The following is an 18,067-nucleotide window of genomic DNA, read 5'->3' as shown; positions in this document are numbered from 1 at the left end:
AGATAACACGCTGCCAGCAAGGCGATGGCATTAGTGAAAGGGAGACTGACTGTTCGAAGTAGTCTCTCCGCCTTCCAATCTGCAGATGGCAATCCGGCCATCATTACAAAGGCGGAGAGGGAGCTCCCTGTAAGCAGGTGCAGTGGGTGACTGCCCCACCTGCATGGGGGCGACCACAGGACATCCTTTTCGGGGGCACACTCGGGGGGTTGCACCGACTCTGCGTCACTTCTTTGTGGTGCACACTCAGTGCGTGTCCTGATGACCTCTTTACCTCTGCACCCACGTGTATAATTAAAAGCAAGCTCTGAGGCAAAGTGTCTCCCTTGTTTGCATGGGCCGATGCCCCCAAGCATATGAGGGAGAGCCCATTTAGGATTCCCCTGTGCTATAAGTGCCCATACACGATCTGTACTGTAAAAGTGGTACACGTCCTTTTCTGAAATATCAAAGTGCTCCGAGCAACACACACACGCCTTTTGTGTTCCAGGACACTTCACGTAATACGGCATATGTGTAGATGCAGAGTTACTGCCTAATTGCTTCTGTGCATATGGAAGAGAGAATGCGCGGCTGTTATATTTTTTCTCTACACCTGGCACAGATCGTTCAGCTGCAGAGGAGATTGCTTCTAAATACCTGGTGCAGGGAGGGCTGGCACCACCACAGTGCCTCTGTATGCTCGATGTGGGTCATACTATTGCTGTCACGCTGTGTCTGTACACTTGACACGGGTGGTACTTTTATTGCCATGTCCTTGCAGTACCCTTAGCACACGGATGGAATGGCATACAGAATGTCGTTTCTAGAGTAAGCTATGATAATAAAAATATTTACATTTTCTCTGTTTGAACTAAATTGCTGTACCTTAAACATAGGAAATCCAAGGCTATCATCAGCTAGACCAACAAAGATTTACCAGGATTTTCAGAAAAGCATGGACGAACGCCTTTGAATATATTTATAGGAACCACCACCACAGTGTTTTAAAAAACAACTAAGAAAGCAGAAAAAATACTATTTCAATGCAAGAATTTCCCCACAGTCCAACCTTCCAGGCACTGCCTTAAAGTGTACATCAGATCTGCTCAGGCTACTGACAACATTCAGTCTCTACATTCATTCAATCCAAGAACCAGTGCTTAATTTTAAAATACTAAGTGCAGGGACCCAATTGTTTAGTTAGGAGCCCACTGCTTCACTGCGTAATAGCAGGGTTGCCAAATAAAACAATTGCTAGTCAAGCTTGTTCCACCTCATGCCTCTTTCTTCCACCTCCAACACTTTCTTATTTCACACTTGCAGGTTCTTTTTCATATTTCTTTCTATCTTAGCATTGATTTCTGTCTTTCTCTGATTCGTGCTTTCTCCATTTTGTGTTTTTCTCTACCTTGCTCTGGGTCAAAGTTTAATAACCAAAAAGAAGTTCCAGTCGCCCAAAATTAGTATAGGTGTCTACCACCTGCAACCACAGGCACAAATTAAGCGCTTCCTAGGACCATCTTCAGAGATGACATTCATAATATTCAACAACCAAATTCCCTCATTCACCAACAGGAAACCCAAAGGGGACACATCGGGCTCGAATAGGGCCCTGAAGAAACAAACACTGTAAGTCGACATGGTAGTACTCGTACAAAGTGAAGGTACTCAAACTACTCATCACTGCGCGACCACACGAAAAGCAAAGCCCTGCTAAACAAATATCTGTTGAAATAACATAACGTAAAATAACATAACACGACTTGACATATAAAAACAAATAAATCGATATATCAGCAATGGTACCACGACCTCGCACTTAAAATATTAAAAAGATATTAAAGGAAAAGGAGACTGAGACTCTAAGCAGGTGACTATGCTGTGTGTGCACCTTTTAACATTATGAAACATGCATTGGTTTTACACTCATCATTTGGCAAATGTATTATTTAACAACAAGGTTTGAACAACAGCACAATTACAGTACAGTACAGAACATAGCGAAATATTTTGTGGGCCTTCACAATGTCCTCTTCCTTAGCTAAAAGAACAATCTCAAATGCTCTGCAGAGATGTAAGGTTTCTTCGGTGATGTGTATATTATTGTGAAATGAAAGCACCAAACAATTAAGAATAAAATGTTCTAAATCTCCAGCCTCCTAAGGAACATACTCTGGCCCTCCAGTTGTGCGTGCCAGGCAATTCCTGGAAAGCAGCTTCCCGTGTGTCGCTGCAGAAAACAGAGGAGCCCTGTACATGAAGCAAAAACACACGAGGCCCACTTCCAGGGGCTGGCTCAGCTCTTCGTGCCTGGAGACGTTCGACCTGCTTTGACGTCTAAAAAGCAGGCTTTTCTTGGCAATTGAGTGATGAGGCAGATAAGAGTGAACTGAAGTAACACTAAATGCCTTAACTCCCTCATACACGGAATCTGTAACTTCAACCTTCAGAAACACATCATTTCCTAAACATGAGCAAGAAACGTGGCAGTGGAGCTGTGATGTCCTGTCACAAAGGCAGAGCTTACTCTTCCTAAAAGAAGGGAAGCTTGGTGTTCCTGAATTAAATGCTTGCATACCTAAAGTTCTGAAGTAAGCGGCAATAAAACAAGGTATAATGCACATGTATAATAGGTAAAACACACTTTCACCAGTGTCTATCTTCATGCTGAAAAGCATGTTATTGTTATCCAACTCAATGATATTTATTCTATCGACCAAAGGAAAATGAAAGGTAAATGAACATGCTAGGATCTCAACATGTGATCATGGAGTCCAACACAAAGCCCTGACGTGAATGCATTAGATCACAGATCTTTGTCGTTTTCGAGATGTGTTGGAGGAGTGAGGGGGCAGAGAGGGTATGGCCACGGGCTACTTGACAATTTTACATGTCTGATAGCTAAGTAATACTGCACCATCTAGAAACAAGACCACTAAATTATGCGCCAGAGTACCAATTTATGTGGCAGATTTGGCTAGATTATGCAGCAAGAAAAGTAAAATTATGCAGTGTAATCTGGCATATTTTGTGATAGTATTACTTCATAGTTTTGACAGTTTTACACATGGTAACGGTGTCTAGTCAAATATTTTATGATATTAGTACCAGTTTAACATCCAAATACAGCAATAAGCAATTGAAAAGTGGTGACCAGTCAACCTTTGCGAAGGGCTTTCCACTGAACGGGGACTAGATTTTTAGTAACTTTTGATCTGTTTGAGCTATGAATACATTTTTACTAAAATCTTCAGGTTATGCAGCAGATGATGGACTACATGCGAAACGAGGCAAATAATTGATTATGTGGAAAACGTGGCAGCCGCAGAACTGCATAATTCCAGTGGCCCTGCCTATAGGAGTGAAACATCTTTAAAGCCAGCAATGCAGAAACCGTGTCTGGGAGTTGAAAGTGACCTCGGGCATGCAGCTACATTTCTCCTTCTGACCTCCAATGCACGCTGTGCCACTTAAACTTTACCAGAGAAGTCATGGGCAGTAAGCCTCTGACAATGACGCATGGGCTTAAACGGAGGGCAGTGGCAAAAATCAAGCAACGTTCTTAGAACTGGAAGGGCTGGCTACAGAGGTGGAATTGGAATAAAGGAGTTAAAAAGTTGCAGAACCTTTATGATCCTCATATTCAAGTAATCTACATTTTGAGAAACTGCAACCCTGTTTTAAATGCAAACGACAGCATCTGCTACCCTCGACGTAGCTATCAGTGGTGCAGCAGATACTATGGCACCAGGGCCAAAGCCGCAGGGGACCACTGAACAGCAATTATAGCGCTCTTACTACTAACCCGGGTGACGCGGAGCCTGTTTCCTTGATTGCCGTGGGGCTCAAGGGAAAACCTGCTACCCAATGCCTACTCCTGCATAAAGGCCGCTTAAAAAAATTGAAAACTTTAAAACGCAGCTCTCATGTGAACTACACTAGACCCTGCGCCTACTCTCAACACCAAAATAATGTTAATAATAACAGTGCATGATTACAGACACATCATATGACCCACGCAGGACACCGGCGCGAATATGTCCTCCAACAACGTTGTGTGTCATATCAACAGACGCAGCCTATCCTGATGAACGTGATTATGAAAAGCGAATAACTCTGACGACAATATTTGCAAAAGCCACTCACCTGCTGACACAGAATGGTCTGCTGCACCAGCCGGGCATAGCCATCTAGTCGGACTCCAGAATTGCTCCTACTCCTCATGTCCTCGGCGCTGGACTCCCTTTTTCCTCCCCCTGCTCTTCCTTCTATCAGCACAAAGCAGTGTCTCGCTGAAGCCTGAGCTGCCGGCGTTCATTCACACAGGGTGCCTGGCATTCCACCAGCTGATGCCCTGGGTCCAAAATAAACAACACAGCTGTCAGTGGAGAGCAACTTGGGCCTCACTGGACCGCAACGCGCAGGCAGCAGAACAAAACACTACACATGGTGGTGCACAGACTGGAACATGGCATGTGCTTGAGCCCACTGTATGATATATATGTGTGTGTTGCAACAATATGCGTCTTTGTGCACGCAACAAACAGTGAATACACTATATTTAACATTAGCTGTAGGTACACGCTGTATCATCACGTGTAAAACACCCTAACACCATGAACAGGTAGTTACTGTTCTACATCAAGTGGCTACACTTATACCATGTGTGAATGCTTAGAAACCTGTGTACACGTGGCGTGACATTGTAAACAGTATGTAATGAGTATGTTCCTGCTGTAATATTTTGTGTGCACTGTATACATTGTAACATAAGATGTGCGTGCATACAGAACGCCATCTGCGTGCATGCATTGTTAAATTGTGCACAGTAAATAACGTAAGCGACTACACAAAATAGCATTTATCTGTATTCATACTATGCAACGTGAATGTGTGGACGCGTAACATTTTATGCGTGTACACATTGTATGGGCTGTAACAATACTGTTTCCATAGACATCGTGCGTGTGTATACTGCAACGTCTGTATGTAAACTTTTAATAATACATGTAGATGTTGTACGTACATTATAATGTAACTTATGTATTCCATGACATCGCATGTATGGGCAGCTTCTAACACATGAACCTGTAAAGGCGTTTTAACAAAATACATTAAGTAGCCGCACTGTAAACCACGTGACTGTTTACATTGGAACATTGCACTACGCCACGTGTGTGCGCCTGTTTGCATGTCACATTCACTGTGACACGGATGGGGCAGACTCTACTCTCTGCTTACTGTTAGGCATCACAGCCTAGCGTACGGCCCGAGGATGTCATGACACCATCTCCTCACACCTTGTAACAGGTGCACATGGTACACGAGGATGCAGCAGACAGCGCAGTCTCGCCGCCATCTAAAATGAGTTTTATGCTGCTGACGAGAGCTGCAAATCTGGGATTAGAGCAGAGGGCCACTGACCCTAACGCGACAAAAAAACGAACTGCGGATTCTTGGATCCATCCAAAAGCATTAAGGACATTTGAGAGGCTTTTTTGTTTGCAGTTTGATATAGCGCGAACTTAACCCGAAGGTAATGGAGCGCTTTAAACCAATACCGGTTCCATCACACAAGACAGAGTTTAGAGGTACACTTTTATATCCCTTCTAGCGAGGGTCATGTGATAACCTGGAGGTACCAACCCACCATTTAAGCACTAGTAACATTAGTATTGTCTAATACAGTTACAAATCAGAGTAATTTCCTACTCTCCGGTTGGCACAAGTTGCACATTCTTAAGCCACCAAGCAGTTTCTTCTGAAAAAAAATCAAAAGGGAAGAACATTTCTTCTTATTATTATTGTCTTATTATTCATACATAGCCATAACCGTACCTGTGGGTGAAATGAGGCTGCAGAATAGCCGCGGGCACCCTCACCGTGTGCGGATATATAAAGATCCACTTTTGCATTCGGGATCCAAGAATGAAGTAGTGCTTTGGGAGAAGGAAGCGCTGTGTTCACCACAACTCCTGTCATATTCCTCCCCCCAGTACCTACGCTTCAGCTTCCCATTGCTGTGATACACCGACTGAGCAGAGAGGCCCTGCAGGCGGATCTGAGAAAGCAATGGAAATGCGGTTGTGCAAGCAGAGGGCTTGGGCTGGTTATTTGCATGTTGTCATCTTGACAGCTCGCTCCGCCACTGGCTGCCCGGCCGCGTCTATATTCATGGTCGATCTAAAGGGAGGAACGCGCAGATCACCTGCTCTGTTTCAAACGGGGATGTAAAACAGTCTGCTGGTAAATTTCAGAGCCGTGATCAGAAGGTCAGAATAAAAATCTCGCAAATTATGCATCTAAAACACTAGAACGCACCTCAAAATAATAGTAGGATCTTCCGTGTCTGCGCAGGCAGCCATGTTAGGAGTAGGTGAACCCGGAAATTGATGAGCCTGACTTACTTACCCACCCATCCTGATCTGGTAAAGCGGGGGGCATGCTATATGGCTCCTGCTACCACGTAACCTTTTGCCTCTGCTCGGCTTCCGACTCTAACATGCTTTAACATAAAAACAAGAGAAGCGGTTTTCAGAAAGCTTGTTTTAAACTGATTGATAGTAAGGGGCGGGACTAGGGGACAATTTGTGGTTTTGTTCCTCACAAACCCTTCGATTGGCTAAAAAGTGACCCGTTCCAAGACAAAGACATCCGAAAATACTGTCTGAAAAAGACCTTACTTGTTACACCGGAAGAGCGTTCCCTTTTTCTCTCGAAGGCACGATCCACCCGCAGTACCGCACACCGGCGGGGGTTGCTGCCTTGGTGTGGGTCGCTAAGCAGCCAGTATAAAGTGATTGAAAAGACCGTGAAGGACAGTGGCACATGAAAGGGAACTTCACCCGCTGCAGACAGAACAAAGCAACACAACTGCGGGTGACTACGCCCTTGTTTCGGGTAGCGGCCCACTCTTTGTCAAGAACGGGAGGGGTTCAAGCCAGGGGCCTTAGTGCCACTTCTATAAAGCGGGTCCTTGCTTGTGGAAAGTGTCTCGTTGCCGGGATGGGGTGCCATCGTATTAGCTCAGCAGTCTGTGCTCCGTGGAGTTGGCATTGGCGGGGGTCGTTTCAGACAGGACATAGCCGGCTGAGAACCTTGAGCTGGAGGCAGTAGATGCTACAGCCAGTCATTTAACTGGGCAGGTACTCACCGGTTCTCCGTACCAGCACTTGTTTAATTTGAAAGGGGCAGTATCTACATTTCTTAGCAGTTACGAAATATTTTAGTAGGAGAGAACCTGCACTTCTCAGTCGCAATACAGGTAATCTGGAACAGTGAGCACTCATTTTTGTATTAAAGTTTCATGCACAGGCTACAACACAGTGGTGGGAGTCAATTCAAGATTGCGGGCATGCTGCCTCATGGACCAGCAGTCGCATTGGAATTGTCAGCAGACAAACAGAGAAATATGGTCGTGTCTTGAGACAAACTGGGGGAGGGCAAGGCGGAAGAAGACAAGGCGAGAGGATGGCGTAGGCCAGTTTGGGTTGCAACCCTTTTGCAGAGAAGAATACCAGAAATATGGTCGTGTCTTGAGATTCTTGGGACCTCGAGGAGTTGGACCTTGAGTAACATTGCAAAAAATCAGTGATGCTTTTTTTACTTGGCACTTCTGACGCTGTTTCCGTATCACTTCTAAATAATTTGTCCGACTCCAAATTACTTTATTAGTGAATTCTACTTATTTTTGTTATTGTCAAATGCTTACAAGTAATCTTCATTACACCAGCTATTCCTTCATCATTCCATTAATTACACAATGAAAAAATCACCTTGTGCAACCAATCTAACCATTCACCTAACAAACATTTTAATATTTAAGTGAATCCGCCGTAGAACGACCTCCTATAAGCAACTCTCCCTCGTAACCCACCGCCTGAGATTCTTTAGAAGCACATAATCGTAACAATAAAGGAGGCTCAGGAGAATTGTATGTTTTGGGACAAGGGAAAAATAATCGGAGTAAAGAAGATTACCAGTAAATAATCCAGACATTACCTCCCTAATTCCTCCTTCATCCCAATTCTTACGTAGTGAGGATATACCCAAGCAGTATACCTTCATATAGACCTTACACATTTCACAAAGACATACAGAAAAAATAAGCAGACACTGCAGGGTGCAATAACCAACAAAAGTACAACAAAAGTACATTTTAATATGACATCCTTAAGTGAAACAGAAAAAAATGACCACCTTTATAATGATAGGTCAAGCTAAACTATAAGGAAGCGGTTTTACCGATAATACTTGAACCAACACTCAGTTTGTTATTCTGTGCAAAATTGAGCCGGTAGTGAGAGATAAACCGAGAAGACGACCCCCAAGTAGCTACCTTTCATATATTAGTAATGGAAATACCAGCCCGTTCTGCCCAGAAAGTGTCCCCCCCCCTCCTTGAATGGGCAAACACATTCCTTGGTCACTCCATGTAGTATTTGTATAGGCCACATAAATGACACATTCGATACATCTTTAGAGAGTAGTGTCATCAGAATTCTATCCTCTTCTAGCTGAAGCAGAGTTTACACATAAGCTGTCTGACTGCCTAAAGACAGCTGTTCTCTGCAAACACATCTTGAGACGACTCCTCACATCAAGGAGAAGGACTGAACTGCCTGAGGAAAGGTCGTCCATCAATGAAGGAAGAATAATTTTCTGCTCACTTTGAAAGGAATATTTAAAAAATTTGGAGAAACTTAGGACCCAAGGGCAACACATCTCTGTCTTGAAAGATCTTAAGCTAAGGATGTGGCACTGTAAAGTGCCTAATTTCCCAGTCTTCCACGCTGTGGTAACAGCTACCAGAAAAGATGTACTTTGAAGGCAAAACACATTTCTGAAACTGATTCCAAAGATTAAAAAAAGTACAATAGTAAATGCAGGTACCAGGGATGCTAGAAATACCTAATTTAAGATCTTAACAACTGCCAGCACCTCCGGGATACATGAACTCAACGGCCTGGCAGTGGCAGAGATCGTACTCTGCCAGGGCAGCGCTGCCCTGCAGATTACGACCTTGTTCTCCACCAGTCTTTTCATGGCAGTTTCACCTCCATGAAAAGGCTGGCAGAGAACAGGTGCAGGGGCCCCAGGGGGGCCCCTGCATTGCCCAGGCCCGTGGCATGAGCAGTGCAGGGGTCCCCCTGCCCAGCACTGACGCACTGTCTGCTGTGCAGACAGGTAAAATGCAGGGGTGCTGGTGCACCCTGCAGGCGACAGCATTGCTGCCAGCTTGGTAACAAGGTGGAGACAATGCTGCCGCCTGTTTCCCGCTAGGCCAGTGGGTGGAAACCTTGGTTTCCTCCCGCCGGCCTTGTGCGAAACACTTAATAGGTCCAGCTGGGTGGTCGCCACTATGATGGCAGCCACCCTGTCAGGAGTTTGACGGACAGGCTTTCCTGCCCGTCAAACCCGTAATGAAGGCCTCTGTGCCAATGATTAAAAAAAAAAATCTCCAGGGATCCCTGAAAGCCCTTATCTCTGACCATTGAACTCTTACAATATCTACTGATTCAAGGCCCAATGATCTTATTTAGGTTTTAGATGCCTAATTAGAGCAGGAAGAGGCAGACCCATCTTCAGGATAGCCTCCTTCTCAATCTCACACAGATAGTTGCAGGTGCTGAAAGGACTGCCTAGGCAGAATTTAATGAACCAGGAGAGGAAGAGATACTGGTAGAATCTATGCTTTCTCCACTGATAAAAGAAGAGGGAGCCACGTTCTTCTCGTGGTAAGCCCATTTGAAGCAGATATCTTGAAAAACTAGCTAATTAAGGATAAAATCCCGAGAACTCAGAAAAACGTGATTTAGCTTGTGTGCCTGAACATTGTGAATTCCATGGATATTAACCGCCCTCCAGAAAAGACTAGTCTTCACTACCCAGGAAAATATCAAAAGGGTGTTTGATACAAAGCCTGAGATTTCTTGCAAAATTAATAGTCCAGGGAAGCTTTTGTGACCGTATTGTTTGCGAGTATTATCAAAGTAAATCACCCGGCCCCGATCTGTGTTGAATAATCTGCAGAGCTCTCCATACTGCTGGTAATTCCCAATATTGGAAGAACTGTTCTGCTTCCCAACTGTGCCAAAGCCCCTGAGCTGATATGTTAATTATGTTTATTGTTTTAGCTTTCAGCCTTACAGCAAATAAAAACAATGTAGATTTTCCTAGTAAATTTATGAAGGAAAGTCTTAATTTTATTAAAGACACAGAGGCGAGTATTATGCATTTCTTTTCTTATTTTATTAAACAGCAGCTGCAGTCAAGAACTACAATTCCCATGAGGCAACGAAAAAGTGGCCAATGGGAAGTAAGCTGTAGTCAAGGTAACACACCAATCACCAATAGAATAGCCCTATAATACATATCTTGACTGAGAACAGCCCTCTTTTCTTATGCAAGCTTAAGAGGTAAACAGTGGAATAATAGAACAACAAATACATAATGCCATGAACACCGACAAAAGTTCTTGAACCACCATCAAAAGTCCAGATATGGAACTTGGACTATCTTGGACCCTGGGATCTTGAAACTTGGAAACGAACGCCCTAGGATAGGCTGTACCATAAACGTGGTGGTGAACGTTGAAATCCTTAAGAGGAAGTTTGTGAAGTTGTTGAAGATGTTGCTGGGAGAGAACAAAAATAATTTGTAGAGGTGGGATAATACTCGCCTCTGTGTCTTTAATAAAATTAAGACTTTCCTTCATAAATTTACTAGGAAAATCTACATTTTATGACAAGACCGGAGCCTCCTATTATGCTATTTTAAAGCAAATCAATAACATCTAGAGAAGCATGGTGAACAGGCTTGCAATAAAACATTCTGAACACATTATCATTAGACCAGTCAACCGATCTGAGAATGTCCTCCAGACGGGAGCCAGCCCAAAAAGCTTTGGAAGCCATAGCTCCCCTAGCGGAATGAGCCCCGAAAGCGGACGTATCAATACCTGCCAGGTTCGTAATCCATCTGACCCAATGAGCTAGAGTAGGAGAGGAGACAGGTTTGTAAGGATTCCTGAAAGAAATCAGGAGTTGTGACGAGGAAGAAGTCCTCAAATCGTCTGTCTGATGCTCATAAAACTTTAAATACTGGCCAACGCATAATTTGGGGAGGTCTGGAAAATAAGGATAAAAAACTGAGGAAAGACCAGTTTTTGTACGTCTGTGAACATTGAATAGAACACCTGTTGGAGTAAAAGATCGTGGTGTAATGTCTAGGGCTCTAACATCAGAAAGACGTTTAAACGAAACGAGGCACAACAACATGGCTAACTTGGCCGATAATCTTTTTAGAGGTAGGGAATCATTGTCCGGCCAAGACAAAAACAAATTAAAGACAACATTTACATCCCATAAAGAACTATATTTAGGTTTAGGAGGATTAGAAAATGTTACTCCCTTTAAAAGGCGACACACCAAAGGATGCTCTCCGATTGGTTTTCTGTTGCTGAAAACGTGTGAAGAAGATATAGCTGACCAATATGAGTTAATAGTACAATAAGTCTTACCTTTGCTATCTTTTGCTGCAAGAAAATTGACTACGAAAGTTACATCTGCTGTAACGGGATCAATATGTTTTCCCAGACACAAGCTATGCCAGAGAGACCAAACTGATTTATACACCTTTTTTGTTCCAGGAGCCCAAGAAAGCTCGATGAGGTTTGAAGCCTCTGCCGAAATAGAAGGGAAAGAGTGGGATTCCCTGAGATTTTCCATACTGAAAGGGTTAGGACATTGTCTAGGATGAGGGGATGAGGAAGACCGAGGGGACTGAAGAGTAGATCTGGGAAGGAAGGGATAAGAAAAGGGGGTTTGATTGATAGTTCCAGAAGAGTGGGAAACCATACTTGAGACTACCAAAAGGGAGCACCTAGAACTAATGTAGCCTGTTGACGATGAACCTGCGCTCGTAGATGCACAATCAACATGAAAGGAGGGAAAGCATAGTTGAGGGAGGTTGACCATTCCTAAGAAAAAGCGCAGTATTCGGCGCCAGCTGAAGAACTGCGGAAGTTGCGTATTGAGGTGGGATGCGAAAAGATCTACACGAAAAGGCCCCCATCTGCCGAAGATGGACTGGAAAACGCTGCAATGAAGTTTCCAGTCGCTTGAATCTCGAAAATGATGAGAATGCCAATCTGCCACCGTATTGAGATTGCCTGGTAAGTATTCTGCTTGGACTGAAATTTTGTTTTGAAGGCAAAAATCCCCAAACCCTTTCTCTAATTCCGCTAAAGGTTTGGACTTTGTTCCTCCTAAATGGTTTATGTAACGAACCGCTGAAATATTGTCCATTCTGAGCAGAATTGAACAACAAACTCTGTCTGTTGCAAGGCTTTTGATCGCAAAGGACCTGGCAAGCATCTCTAAACAATTTATGTGCAACTTGGACTCCTCTAGAGACCATGTGCCTCCAGTCGAGATTGGACCACACCGGGCTCCCCAACCCAGCAGACTTGCATCTGATTCTAGTACAAGATCTGGGGCTGACGCAAAGATAGTCCTGCCGTTCCAAGCGTCTAAATGGTCTATCCACCACTGCAATTCTGTACGCGAGTCTTGATCTAGGATAACAGGATCCGAATAAGCCAACCCTTTTTGAAGATGACGAATCTTTAGTCTTTGGAGAGCTCGATAATGTAATGGGCCTGGGAAGATGGCCTGAATTGAAGAGGATAGAAGGCCTACTATTCTTGCTAGGGACCTGATTGAAAGGCGAGAACTGCGTAAAGTCTGAAGAATTTCTGATTTGCCGAAGGAAGAAGAAGAATGGCGGACACAGAATCCACTAGGAAACCTAAGAACTCGATTCTTTGGACTGGAATCAGGGAAGATTTCTCATTGTTGATAATAAAACCTAGATCGGATAGAAGCAAAGAGGCTAAATGAACGTGATGGAGAAGGGTTGAGTGATTTTGGTTCATAAGAAGGATGTCATCTAGGTAGATAATTAGTCTGACTCCCTGAGCTCTGAGGGACGCTACTACCAGTTTCATAAGTTTTATGAAACACCAAGGGGTGGAAGACAGGCCGAACTAAAGGGACAAAAAGTGATACATTTGACCGTGCCATTGGAACTGCAAAAACTTTCTTGAAGTTGGATGCATGGGCACCGTGAGATAAGCATCCTGGAGATCTAAACGAACCATCCAATCGCCTTGAAGAAGCGAATCCCTGAGATGAAGGATGGTTTCCATCTTGAAGTGACGGTAAATTACAAATTGGTAGAAGGATTTGAGATTGATCACCGGATGCATCTTCTTGTTTTTCTTCTGAACTAGAAAGACTGAACTGACAAACCCCAAGGGATCGAGGGAACAAGGGACACTAGCTCGCTTTTGGAGAAGAGATTGAACTTCCATGGAAATCATGTTTTCCATTTCCAACGAGAATTGGGGCGGATGAGGGAAGACTGCCTGAAAAGGGTCTGAATAAAGCTCTACAGTGTAGCCCTGAACTGTGTTCAAAACCCAGGGATCTTCTGTGAGAGACTGCCATTTTGGAAGGAAAAAAGCCAGGCGACCTCCCACCAGAATAGTAAAGGGATGACTTACCGGGTTGAGAAGAGAAACGGGAGCCTCGGCTGCACCTGCTCCTGAATCCTCGTTCTTCTGAGGGTAAAACTGAGGTTTGAATTCCTGGTAAGCATTGGCGTAGGCACCACGGGAACCTTGGTTGCTGTATGATCGGCTGGCAAAGCGGTTCCTGCCTCTGCCGGCCCTGGAGAAAACCAGACTGGAAAACACCTTTTTCAAAGATTGTTGGGCTTTGTCCAGGGAAGCGAACGTGGCCACGTATTTACTAAGTTCTTTGATGAACGATTCTCCAAACAGGCAACCTTCCGCTTTGACTCCCGGGTATGAGGTTGCAAAACTGACAAGCTTAGGATCCAACTTGAGTAACAATCCTTTCCTACGCTCGTGGGTTATGGCGCAATTAGCGTTCCCTAATAAACAAACGGCTCGTTGTACCCACAATGACAATTCAGCGGGATCCAGGATAGCATTGTCCAAGCGGGCTGCCTCCGCCATATCAAAAATACGGGCTAAGGGGCCCGCCACATCCAAAGGTTTATCCTGGCAGGTAGACCAGGCCTTGTCAACTCCCTTTCGAGGATCCTTTCGAAATTTGGGAAAGAAGGTAATGAGGAAGTGTCTATAACGGGAGTAGTTGTGATCTTTGAAGGAAGGGAGGGACGTGGACACTCTGACCTGAGCTTTGGCCTGACCTGTTTCACCTGGCATAACTTAGAAGTTAGATATTCAGCCACATGATCCGCAGGCAACCACTTGGTAGAGAGCGGGTGCTGAATGTCATTGGGATTGAACATGGGTTCACCCTCAGAGTCAAAAACTCTACTTGTTTTGGAACCGAAAAGGGTTTGAGTTTTCGCTTTTTTAGGAGGAGGAGAAGAAGAGACGGAGTCTCTATTGTCTTTGTCGGAAAGATACGAATCCGGATAATAATCACGCGCATCATCATCGTCAGAGTCCAACATTTTTGAAATTACAATGGGCGTAATGTGTTATAGTTGCGCATTTTTTTTGACGATTTTTAAAAAAGTATTTTCTCCCTTAAGGGAGGCCTTTGAGGAACCGCGTCTTCCGCCTTGTGTGTCGGGAATCCTCACTATTCAAAAGTGTTGTTTTATTTTTTTAAATTCCTCGACGCTCTGCTTTCCCCCGCAGAGTGGGCCAACATCGTCTTAGACATTAATTGTACAACTGAATTCTCTTATGTCTTTGATAATTTATCGATAGGAGCAGAGACTGCTTGTTCCACTGAAGACTGGATAAAATAAATGAGATTTTCCTTAATCATTTCTTCCTCCTCTGTGGCAGCATGGGAAAATGGGGAGCTATCCATGTTAAACAGAATTTATAGGTATAAACTGGCTGGAATAGGGAATGGAGCTGATGGGGTTAATTTTTTCCCTCAGGCCGGCTGGAGAGACTAAACTCCGCCACTGGGCGGGGAAAACAGGCACCAGGAAATGAACTGATGGGAATAGACGGCCCCTCAGAAGCCGTCGGAAGGTCCGGGTGCTCAAAACCGGAACCGGCAGCCCGAAAGGGAGCAGAAAACACTTTGGTCACAGGTGAGGCAAAAGAAACTCGATATCCGACTCTTCAGTGCGATCGCCGTGTAAAATGGCGGTCGTGCTGAGGAATCAACAGAAGAAAACGAACATTAGGCAGCGCGCGCGGGGAAATAAAATGCGGCTACAAGCCGACTGAACGAAGGGTATGGAGTGCGATGCGATAACACGCGTAAAACTTACAGCAAACAAGCGAGGAACCACTAATGAAGCATAACATACATACAATTTAATGTATAGAGAATAAAGAAAGAAATACTTATCTTGACTGCGAGCAGCAAGAAAAAAAGAGCTGTTCTCAGTCAAGATATGTATTATAGGGCTATTCTATCGGTGATTGGTGTGTTACCTTGACTACAGCTTGCTTCCCATTGGCCACTTTTTCGTTGCCTCATGGGAATTGTAGTTCTTGACTGCAGCTGCTGTTTAATAAAATAAGAAAAGAAATGCATAATAGGAGCCTCCGGTCTTGTCATAAAATGTATTAATGTATGAGTACAAAATGCATTGAGACATAAAACCTATATAATACAATCAATCTGCGGGTTGTGGACCTAAGCTCATAACCAATACTGGTTGTATGATCAACAGCAACAAATCAACACCCTATAAATAGTGCGTACATATAAAACATGGGGAGGAAACACAAGCAGCAAAAGAAGAAAACACTCTGCACTAAATATCCCATTTAAAAGCAAATAATTAATACTTCAATATGCAATACATATATGCATGAAACAAATGAAATACAGGCGGATAAGTGAGTTGTCAATGTATAGTATGTCAGCAGTAGTACCCAGAAGATCGGCCACTACACATCAACGTCCTCGTAAAAGAGCATATGTATAAGAACCTGTGAAGGACGCACACAGCATTAAACCCTCAGTTGTAGATATTCTAACTTGAACAAAGTTAAACTCCTAAGACAGCTGAGAGTTCCTGCAAGAATGCCCAAGCCACCCATAAATACAAAGCAATGGTGTTAAGAATGTACTTGTCATCTGTTCTAAGATAAAACAGCAATGCCAGCTTGACACTTTTGATCCTGTATAATCTAAAAAGCAGTAAAAGCCATTTCCTACGTGGAAGATCATATTTTGTGCAAAACAACAGATAGTGTATTAGATTATCCTTCCCCTCCCAAATTTACAGTCACCGTATTCAACATCTGCCTCGAGCCGTAAGCATCTGACTAGGTATTCCCTGGTCGTCGAGTAACATATAATGTACACTTGTGCTCAGGGTAGATCGAGTCCAAGTAAAACTTGCAAGAAGGGCTGTGATCTGTGCTAAAATAACTACCCATTATAGTTCCTGATCTTATCATAGAGAGCTTCTTCACCTTCTTATACACAAAGTAGCGTTCTTTAATCAGGTCCTTTTGTTTGTAGATTTTCAGGATAATGCAGATACTCTTAGCGCCTGCCTTGTATCTAAACTTTAAAATTGCACCGAAGACCTGCTCACGGCTGCAGGTGCCTTCTTTATATGGCTCTTCCTTTGCAGTTTCTCAATGAACCATATCCCCAAATGGTCGTACGTCTTGATGGGCACACTGTCCGTCATTAGCTTCCGTTTGAAGCTAGTGGATGGGCTCAAGAACAGGCTCTTTGTTTTGGTGCAATTGATGGTCAGTGATTACCTATGGCAGTACTCTACGAACCGCGTTAATAACCTATGAGTTGCGCCTCTGCACCATTAGTACTGCATCATTGGTAAATAATAATATCAGGACCCTACTTCTAGCTATAATAATAGGGACATCTAAGAGTTCTTCCAGTAGATATTCCAAGAATAGAGACGATAGCACACATCCTTACAGTACACCCTTTTCTAAAGAAAAGACCCGTGCACACGCCAACTGTCCATACCAAACCTTGGCAGTATTAACTTATGTAGTACCATTGTTGCCCTCACCAGGGTAGTATCAGCCCTCTGGTCTATCAGTGATCTTCACAACATTTCTCGATCAACTAAATCAGAAGGTTCATCCAGCTCCATGAAAATTAAATACAGTGAGGATTTCCTTTTAACTATGTACTTATACAAGATCATAAGTAGTCATACTGCTTGGCCAGTGGTACCCATCCATGATCCAAAACCAGTTTAGGCACAAGTTGGGATATTCTGGCTGTCCACCCAACTATGCAGCCTGTTTAATAGGACTTTCACAAGAATTGTTCCAGCATTCTCCAGGAGGGAGATTGGCTGGTAGTTAGAGGGGCTGCCACGTTGCCCTTCTTAAATATAGGTACAAGAATAGCTGAGCGTCAGAAGGGTAGAACATTATTGAAGGGTAGGGACAAATTTAATATTTTAGCAAGGACTGTAGCCCAAAGAAAGGATTTCCCCAGATAGATGTAGGTAGGCACTACGTCAGGGCCTGGTGCTTTATACTTCTTCATGCCTCTCGTGCTCTTTCCACTTCTGGGGCTAAGATGTTAATGGTAGAATGACTCTTATAAGGATCCTCCCATGCTAACTTTAGATCAGAGGGGCCATTGTTTGCAACACTATATAGGGCGCTGAAGTGCTTTACCCAGGCTGCAGGGCCAATGTGGTAATCTAACGTGTTTACTACTCCTTCTCCATGTGTGTGACAAGTTCCCAGAACCTCTTAGTATTTTTTTGCAATAGAGGTCTCTCTCAGTTCTGCCCAGAGAGCATTTTGGAGCATCAGCTTCTTTGAATTAGGAGGCTCTTATACTGTTGCCTACATCTTTGAAAAAACCCTCACCTCAGCAGGTTTATCAGAGCTTGAGAGTGACTCTTTTTCCAACAGAAGCATTTGGCATCAAACCAATTTTTTGGTCTCCTACCAGTAAGGCATGCAACATTAACCCCACTCAGGTTTGACCACAGAGTCTCTGGCTCTTTATTTATGGAATCATATGCCAACAGAATGTTGTCGCTGTTATTGGTTGGGGCACCCAAAACTATATATCCATACTTTGACATTATACCTTCAAAAATG

At 43.8% G+C, this 18,067-nt stretch overlaps 1 protein-coding gene across 3 annotated transcripts in view; it reads right to left on the bottom strand.

The window, feature by feature from the left end:
- The window catches only part of PHKA2 (phosphorylase kinase regulatory subunit alpha 2), a 512,688-nt gene extending 506,417 nt beyond the window's left edge, over positions 1–6,271 (bottom strand). For all 3 annotated transcript variants that reach the window (XM_069205013.1, XM_069205014.1, XM_069205015.1), the window contains exons 1-2: positions 5,821–6,271; positions 4,129–4,336 (exon numbers count right to left, since the gene is read on the bottom strand). In XM_069205013.1, the coding sequence (XP_069061114.1) occupies positions 4,129–4,206 (78 nt within the window). In that variant the 5' untranslated portion in view covers positions 4,207–4,336; positions 5,821–6,271. The remainder of the gene's footprint in view (positions 1–4,128; positions 4,337–5,820) is intronic.
- Between the last annotated feature and the right edge of the window lie 11,796 nt (positions 6,272–18,067).

The sequence above is a fragment of the Pleurodeles waltl genome, chromosome 8 (assembly GCF_031143425.1).
Source record: "Pleurodeles waltl isolate 20211129_DDA chromosome 8, aPleWal1.hap1.20221129, whole genome shotgun sequence".
NCBI lineage: Eukaryota > Metazoa > Chordata > Amphibia > Caudata > Salamandridae > Pleurodeles > Pleurodeles waltl.
The sequence above is the reverse complement of the archived record's forward strand: the minus strand, read 5'-3'. Positions and strand labels throughout refer to the sequence as shown.